Raw genomic sequence first — 9,468 nt, forward strand, 5'->3', positions numbered from 1 at the left:
GATGAATGTCACCACGAATGTTAGTTCAACACTCTTTGAACATACTTTTTATCCTCGTTTGAGTTCCATAGCAACACTCAAACGATGAACATAAAGGTTATTTTGAATTTATAGCAAAATACCTTCTCATTCAAACTCAACTAACAATCACACTTCATAGCTAAGCATCCAATATTCAAGCAGGGCCTTGGATTTTAACATTGAACAGAAATTGGCATGAAATTTTTTTTAAAACATGCAATTTTTCTTGCTTTAATTAATTTGCAAACGGTAATAAATAAATAAATAATAAGTAGAGGTGTAATAAAATTGTCAAGAATTTGGTAAAAAAAAATTGTTAAAAATATTGGTGATAATTTCTTGTAAATTATTATTCATAGGAAAAAATTTATAAGTATTTCTCAGAAAAAAAAATTCCAAAATAAATCTCCAAGTTTTTCTAATAGAGACCTTTGTGAATTAGGTTCATGCTTTTGCTTCCTGCACCTCCATGATACTACTTGCACCTCTACACAACGCGACTTGTTCTAGAAATCGCGTTTTGAAAAATATCTTATATGTTTCAAAAAAAAACTTGTTCTGAAAATTCAATTGTGAAAAGTATCTCATATTCTAAAAAACTTATTTGGAAAAACTTATTCTCAAAAGTATCTCATATATTTCGAAAAGTTTATTGTTTTGGAAACCTGATTTTGAAAATATTGTTTTGCAAAACTCTGGAATAGGTAATCCAATATATCATGAAGGGTAGAATCGTTATTTAAAACTCATGTAAGTGAAGGTAGTAATTATGGGGGTGGAGGAAGTAAAAGCCTTATGTTCAAGAGGTTGTTTATTGAGCCCTTAGTGAGCCATATGACACAGATTGTAATAAGATCATATTATGTTAACGTTTTTAAATAGAGTTTAAGAGACAAATATCTTTTACATTCATTTGATAGTAATAATACTCGCCATTTTTCGCTTTCTTTTCTCTTAGAAATATAAAAATTCACTTTTTTTATAACTATTTTACCATTATAACGTGTTATCAAATAAATGTAAAATGTGTTAAAGTATCATTAACAGTAGCTCAGTTAGATAAGTTGAACAAAACATAGAACACAAGACATGTTGCAGTCTACGCTTACATCATTTGATGAGGAAAAGAACATGGAGTTCTTCAACAACACTAAGAACTAATATCAACAAGCCTATCAATTCATTCATCTTTCGTAACTCCCCTCTTCTCTTCCTCCCCACCATCTTTCAAAATGTGCGATGATACATGTTCATTGGCTTCTTCCAAATCTTCTTCCTTGTTCCTTTCTGTAGTTTCTTCCACGGGCTTGTAAGTGTAAAACCTAGCACATATCAAATAATAAACAAGATTTACAACTTGAATCCCACTAACAAGAAAGTAATAGTAGTCCAATCCACCCCTGTTAAGGTTCCTATCCGGAAGCCAGTTCCTCTCATTGCCAGTATACTTATGCACCAATGAAACCAGCAATGTGCCTAAGTAGTTCCCAATGGCTGTGGTTATGCAGTACAGTGCTGTAGCACTGCTACGCATGCTTTCAGGTGACTGCTCAAACAGAAATTCTAAATGCCCCACAGACATGAAAATTTCAGCCACCCCATGAAGAAAATACTGAGGTACCAACCAGAACACACTTATAGGAATAATGGCTTTTGGATCATCCAAGAGGTTAAATTTAGCAGCAGCTGATTTCCTTTTCATTTCAATCAGAGCTGCAACCACAGTGGCTATGATGTTGATGACGAAGCCTATTCCCATTCTTTGTAGGCTAGTGATTCCAGAAGGATTCCCTGTGAACCTACGGGCAAAGGGGACAAAAACACGTTCGTATAAAACAACTCCCGACATCATGGTCAGCACACTGAAAATGGACATACTGGCCGGTGAGATTTCGAAAGAGGGAGAGAGGTGGCGGTCCATTGAACGAGCTTGTAGGATCACAAAGCTGTGAAGATGTGATGAAGAAGTTATCAGCAGAATTCCAGATGCCCATATTGGAAGCATTCTGATGATAGATTTTAGCTCCTCAACTCTGTGGACAGTGACCAACTTCCATAAGTCTGGTGTTGCAGATGAATCTCTGGCTTCTTCCTCTGTAACAATTGCAGCCTTGTCCAACCATCTGCAAATCCAAGAATAGCCAACACGACATCATTATTATTCATGTTTTTTTAAGGATTTGGTTTGAGTAAAGAATGGTAAGTATCTGACTCACTTATATTGATCAGAGTGTAGAAGCATGCCTTCCAGAGCAATAGGAGCATCGAGTTCCCAATTGTGGTACAAAAACTTGGGATCTTCTGGTAAAGTCTGGTTCCTTTTCTTTACAGCTGCTGCGATTACCTGGGCCAAACGAACCAAAGGGCTTCCTTCTGGTTTGACGGTCTTATAGAGTGGTGAACCCAACACAAAGGCAATGATGGAGATCATCATAGCAATGCTTGGAATTCCAAGGCCCCAACCCCATCCCATGTTGTCTTGAATGTAAACCACAATTGTCAAGGCACTTAGAGAAGCAAATCCCATGCTGAAAAAGTACCAGTTGAAGAGGTTCCATTTCCTTGATGCAACACCGGTTTTGGTCATGTCGAACTGGTCTGCTGAAAAGGGAACAACACAGGGTCTGATGCCACCTGATCCAACAGATGTGAGGAGGAGAGAGATGTAGAGTATCCATAGCTGCGAGGATGTGGCTTCTTGGCAGTTCACTTGTGTAGGACATGGTGGAGGTCGAAAATGTGGCAGTATAGCTGATACAGTGATGCTGAGCAATCCCTGTAGCAAGAACAATAGTTCAGGGTGTACTCAAATGAAAGATGCTGATAATTGAAATCAGTTGTTTGAATCTTGAAAGTGTTGTGACTTTCAAGTTTGAGAGTTTGAAATAAGTGTTTGATATTTTTTTGAATTAGGTTAGGAGTAGAGTAATGAAATGAGAGTTGATTAAGATTAGATTATAGGGGAAAGGAAAGGGTAAGAAACCAGTTCATAAATGAGAGAAGCAACAGTAATGGTCCAAAAGCGTCCAGCAAAGGAATCTGCTATAATGGCACCAATGAGAGGGGTGAAGCTAGATGTTCCACCAAAGTTTGTCAAAGTGTTTGAGGCAGCCACCAATGGCATGTTCAGCTCTTGGGTCAAGTAACTTATCAGGTTACCATGAAAACCAGCACTTGCAAATCTGTCACACACTTCGTTTGCTGCATCATTCGTATCAAATTTGTGTTAAGAATATTTGGGTTTTGGACACTGCACCATAGTTTTTTTGCTTTTTTCTTTTCACTTGTTAGCTTCTGAAAGTATGATCTTCAAGAGGTGTTTAATAAGTCTAGCTTTACCCGAAAAAAGAAGTAAATGTGTTGTTTATTAGTTCAAACTTTGCTATTAATAAGTCTCTTCATGAAAAGTTAAAGAAGAAAGATGCTTCAAATGCTAAAGAAAGATGAAAACTTACTTGTTCAAGTGTTTACTATATCAATATATTTTTCATCTGGTTTTTAGTTTAAAAACTATTTTTTATATATATATATATATTTTTTACAAAATTACTAATTGCACAAGTCATCGCGGTAAAATGATATATGAGATAATTAATGATGTCGAGAAAATAATTTCTTTTCTAAATTAATACAAATTTTTAGACAAATTAGCCTAATCGGGAAAACAACTTCATATTCTTAAAAAAATTGTTTTCTTTTAAACCCTTGTAATTAAATATTTCATGATACAACTTTTGACCGTTCTTATAAGAAGTCTTTGAAAGATGTGTCTTGCTCATTTTTATAACATTAAATATATTTTATAAAATTGCCCTCGAGTGAATACATATGAATTAATTAATTATGTAAGATGATTTCGAGCAAAGAATGTTTAGTCCGTGTTTATCTTATAAAAAACTGTGGTAGAATTAATTTAAGTAATAACAAAAGTTTCTAAAATTTTAATAACATTATTTTTTACCAGAAACAGTGTTTATTAGAAAAATATAAGTATTTATAACAATATATTAAAAAAATGTAAATATTTAGTATAAATTACTTAAATATAATATAATATAGCTAATTTCATTTAGAATGAAATAAGAATTTCAGTATGCTATTTATAAGATCACTACTCCAGATATTCTAACTGTAGATTAAGAAAATTAGATTTTAATAATTTTAAGAATATAAAAAAAGATCATACAAAGCATTAAACGATTTAATATCATGAATCACTGTTGTAGTTGGTAATAAACTTTAATATTCTGAAATATTAATCATTATCTTTAACAAAGGAACATCTCGGGTCTACTAAAACCCTTAATATCATCAAATAAATAAATTAAAATTTACCTAAAATATAATAGTATAACATCAAAGCTTAAATCGTGAATAAGTTAAAAAGTGTCTGCCTCTCAATTATATTGTATTAAACACGTTAGGATTTAAATAAAAAAATTAAATTAAGCTATTTTTAATTGAAATTAAAAATATATATTGTAAATTTCAAAACAACTAGTATAAGTCGAGGTTAATTTTTCTATAAAAAAAAACCCAAATTTTCTGTTCTAGTGCACGTGAAAACCGTTTGGTTCCGTGGGTTCAGTAAAAGTGCTTGAGTATTTCAAAGGAAAATAAAAATCTTTCTCTGATTAATTAAGTGAAAACTACTCTTTCTTCCTCTCTCTCTATTTATATATATATATATATATATATATATATATATATATATTTTGTTATTATAAAATTAAGTTAACAATACTCGACACACTCTAGTTTAAAAGAAATGAAAGGTATATGAAAAAAAAAATTATTTGAATAGAAATTCTCCTACGTTTAAACTCGACCGTCGCTGCTCATTTTTTTTCGTCTAACCACCAAAACTGAGCTATTTGTAAGAATTATTATATCAAGAAAATAATGATAATGAAAAGAAGAAATTAACCACATTACTCTTTTTTTTTTTATTTTGTAAAAAATTAATAATATTTTCTGGTTAATGAGTTTGAACAAATTCATGAAAACCGAAAGTTAAGAAAAGGTAAAACCATTTGATGACTAATTAGTAATTTTTATAAAAGTAAAATAATTTTAACAAAATATAAATTTTATATTTTTAAAAGAAAAAAAAGGATAAATATGAAAAATGTTAGTGAAAGAAGGTGTAATGTCAAAAATAACAGTAAAAAAAAAAGACAGAAAAAAATGAAGGAGAAAGAAGAAGTGGAACTGACCAAGGATGAAAGGTAACGTTCTGATGCCTCCTCGTCGATGTTGGGTAGTCTTGGCTTCTTTCTGAGCACCGATTTCCTCACTGTTCTTGGCGCTCTTCTCTATCTCCATTTTTTCTTCTTCTCACTTCACTCCAGTTACTCACTGTGTATTGTAGTGTACCCAGTCATGTGGGTCTTGTCTTCTCTTCTGTCTCTCTATATATAGATTTGTGAAAGATGAACACTTCACTCTCGTGGGGTCCTATCAATATAAACTACATTTCTCTCTATTTTATCTTAAGATTACTTTACCAAAAATGTTTGGGTGAATTATGTATTTGGATACGCCAAAAGTACTGTGATATTCCCTCACCACTTGTAATTTATTATTGCACAAAATGTTTCTGACCCATTTTCAAGTTATGCTTGTTGCGCCATGTAATTTTCTGATATTAAATTCTAGCACATAGTTTGCTTCAGGAAGTGGAAACCTAGGATCGGAGCTATAAAACCCCAAAGAAAATACCACAAATGAAAAAGTAAACAAAAGAACATTTTATGGACTTTAAAGATTTGCATATAAATTTATAGGTGATCACAGTTTATACAAAATTATGTGTAGTGAATATTTTATTCTATTTTTATATCTAATTGGTTATGTTAAAAAAAAATGTAAAGGTATGATCCAGCGTAATATTTTATTGATGTTTTTGTTTTTCATTATAATAGAATAAATAATTGAAACAAAACATATTAAAATAATAAATTCAGTAAAATTAATTAATTAGGATTTTGATATTTGTGAATAAATTTATTTTATTTTATTTTTGTTTTAAATTATATATTTTTCATTTATTAAGATTTTATAATATTTTTTATTTTATTTTAAAATTTATTTTAACTCAATTTATATTTTCTTAAATTATTTTTTCTTTAAATTCTCTTACAAAATTATGGACATAGGTAAATATAAATAATCAACTTTTATTTTATAATGGAATACTCAGTTTTTAACTAAACAAATTATTTAATAAAAAAGTAGATGTTTAAAACTTTCTTAATGTTATAAAATAAAGCGTGTAATAGAGAGAAGAGAGAAGAATAGACAATAAAAGGAAGAATATAGAATGAGAGAATAGAGAGCAATTTCTCTCTATTATTATTGATAGGAAGAGTTTTATTTATAGATACAACATGTAATCCATAAAAGAAACAAATCAACTTAATTTAATACAAATATTTACGTAAAGATAATAATGAATCATATGAGTATCAATCATATGAGTAAATGTATCAAATTAATGGACAATAATTAATTCATAACACTCCCCATTGAGTGTGTGTCCATTGATAAAAGAATGTACCTTATTAAAACCTTATCAGGAAAGACCCTTTGGGATAAAAACCTAATGAAGGAAAAAGAGTACAACATTTTGTATTCTTTAATACAATATTGTTCATCACATATTCTATTTCTCTCCCTCATGTAAACTTACATCATTAAGGTGACAGAGTCCGAACTTGTGAATCATTTGCTCAAAAGTTCTTCTTGGCAAAAACTTCATAAATAGACTTGCCATATTTTCACATGAATGAATTTTTGGATATCTATATCGTTCTTTCAATTGAACAATACACTATTGTCTTCATATATGATTGTTGATTCCATCTTTGTCGGGGATAGGCACAAGTTTCTTGCACATGTTGAATTATAGACCTTAGCCAAACATATTCACAACTTTCCTCGTAATTCTGTATGATTAGACAATGTTGCTACTATGATTTGTTTCATATACCTTCATGAAACCATTGTGCTACCATATGTGAACAAACATCTTGTTTATGATCAACCATTATGACATTGTGAGAATATGTAAAATAACATGTATATACATAACCCATTTGTCTGAATCTGAATAATTTGGATGGAATAAGCTCATATTCATAGTACCCTTAAAGTAAAGAAGTATATGTTTTACTCCAAACCATTTTCTTTTTGTAGTTGAAGAACTATATTTTGCTTAACAAATTTACAGCAAATGCAATATTAGATAGAGTATAATTAACAAGATACATTAGTGTTTCTATGACAATAAGATATGGTGCTTCTAGGCCAAGAAGATCTTCATCATTTTCTTGAGTTCTAAGAAGAGACTTTATCAACATCTAACAACCTCACAACTATTGGAGTGCATAATGGACATGACTTGTCCATTTAGAACATTTTAAGCACCTTAATTATATAAGCTTCTTGACGTATAAAAACACCTTTATTTAAATACTCAATTTCTAATTTCAAATAAGACTTTGCCCTTCAAAGATCATTCATCTCAAATTATTTTTTTGAGTAATCAATTGCCTTTGTGAGCTCATTAGGAGTTCCAACGATGTTTATGTCATCTACATAAACAATAATTATGGCAAATTCATTTTTGGATCTTTTCATATAAATACAAGAACAATTAGGATCATTTCTATATCCTTATTTTAATAAGTACTCAATAAGACGGTTATGTCACACACGTTCTGATTGCTTTAATCAATAAAAGAGCATGTTCAATTTTATTGAATAACCCTCTTTAGAATTGGTCTTGTTGAGCAAATAAAATCCTTAGGGATTTTCATATAAATATGATTCTCATTCTCAAAAGAACCGTACAAATAAGTTGTAACATCATCCATTAGATGTAAATGCAAACCTTGTTGTGCAACTAGGATAATTGAATATTGCAATGTGGTTGCATTTAATACTAGTGAATATGTTTTTTTCACAAATCAATACAAGGTTTTGTGAACAACCTTGAGCAACCAATTGTGCTTTGTATCTAACAATTTCATCATTCTTAATTTGATTTTTGCGCAAAAATCCATATGTACCCAACGAGTCTCACAACTTCAGGTGTGCAACTATATGTCCAAAAACCTTTCGTTTAGCAAGCAAATATAATTATGCTTCTTTGCATATTTTCATTTTGCCCAATCTTTTCTTTGCCGACAATCTTCAATGATCATTGCTTATTGATCGTTATTGTCATTCATAGCATTCATTGCTATATTATAAGTAAAAGTTTCGTCAATGTTAACTTCATTTTCAACAATTTCAGGTACTTGAGCTTCTTCTGGAACCGAACCATTAATTATGTCAAATGAATCTTTTGAGATTTCAACCTTTTCGATTAGGTCATTTTGCATTTTAGCTCCCTTTCTCATTCAAGAGTTTTTATCTTTGGAACCAATAGGCCTACCACGCTTCAAGCGTGTCTTTGGAATTAACAAACCATAAGAGAATGTTGATAATTTCTCCAATATAGATTTTTTTCAACTCAATCGTAGAGATATAAAGATATTTTATATCTTTTTTATTGTTTGTCTCAATAAATATCCATTTAGACAAATATCCTTGAAACTTAATAAGTTTCTATTCAACTTCTTGATAGAAGTATTATAGCTCTTCTAGAGCCTTCAAATATATTTGTAGTACTATAAATAATACTAACATTAATGTCTAACACTATCAATCAAGAGAAAAATTTATTACTCTTGAGAATTGTATAAGTTGTTGCACTATCCATAAGACACAACCTTTGATACTAGTGTCAACATTCGTTCTTCATATAAACGTAAATATCAATATGATTTTTTTAACACTCTCATAATCAATGAGGTGATCAATGTTTCCATTTGCTTTAGCAAAGAAAATAATAATATCAAGATGAGTAACATCCATATGACCATAATCAGAATCACCATCTTCATAAGCAAAATGTGTTTCTATGTTTTGGTGTACAATAAGTACAACTCAAATGGCCTTTACCACTGTAATGGTAATATATACTTTCAACTTTTTGTCAATATTTTCACATCTTCCTTTTCCCTTTTTCACATTATTGTACCACTTCTGGTGACAAAATGTGTCTTTGGATATTTTTTTTATAACCATGTTCATAATCAATATCACGATCACGATCATGAAAATATAAATCAAATGTTGTTGCATTCACTTATGGGAATGGAGCAAAACCAATCAGACATGTTTCATGATTTTCTATCAAAAGCTCATTGCTTTGTTCAGCCATCCAAAGGCATGAAATATGAAATTAATTCATAATATTTATTGTTGCATTCACTTCTAGGAATGGAGCAGAGCCACTTTAGGCGAATCTCATCACTTTAGGCGAATCTCATGATTTTTCATCAAAAGTTTCATTGCTTTGTTCAGTCATACAAATGCATGAAATAAATTCATAATATT

At 30.5% G+C, this 9,468-nt stretch overlaps 1 protein-coding gene across 1 annotated transcript; it reads right to left on the reverse strand.

Moving 5' to 3' along the window:
• Positions 1–1,035: 1,035 nt before the first annotated feature.
• LOC114194415 (protein NRT1/ PTR FAMILY 3.1-like) lies at positions 1,036–5,493 on the reverse strand. The gene is made up of 4 exons (XM_028084610.1): positions 5,238–5,493; positions 3,005–3,222; positions 2,238–2,797; positions 1,036–2,144 (listed from the first exon to the last, which is right to left on the reverse strand). The coding sequence occupies exons 1-4, from the start codon at positions 5,344–5,346 to the stop codon at positions 1,202–1,204; spliced, it is 1,830 nt and encodes a 609-aa protein (XP_027940411.1). The 5' UTR covers positions 5,347–5,493; the 3' UTR covers positions 1,036–1,201.
• Positions 5,494–9,468: the final 3,975 nt, after the last annotated feature.

This window comes from Vigna unguiculata, chromosome 1, assembly GCF_004118075.2.
Source record: "Vigna unguiculata cultivar IT97K-499-35 chromosome 1, ASM411807v1, whole genome shotgun sequence".
Taxonomy (NCBI): Eukaryota; Viridiplantae; Streptophyta; class Magnoliopsida; order Fabales; family Fabaceae; genus Vigna; species Vigna unguiculata.

Excerpts from the sequence above, each read along its gene's own strand:
- LOC114194415 (XM_028084610.1), bottom strand. The coding sequence starts at position 5,346 with ATGGAGATAGAGAAGAGCGCCAAGAACAGTGAGGAAATCGGTGCTCAG. Across the intron at positions 3,223-5,237 it reads AACGTTACCTTTCATCCTTG|CAAACGAAGTGTGTGACAGA; the intron begins GTCAGTTCCACT and ends CGAATGATGCAG. Across the intron at positions 2,145-2,237 it reads CTACACTCTGATCAATATAA|ATGGTTGGACAAGGCTGCAA; the intron begins GTGAGTCAGATA and ends TTGGATTTGCAG.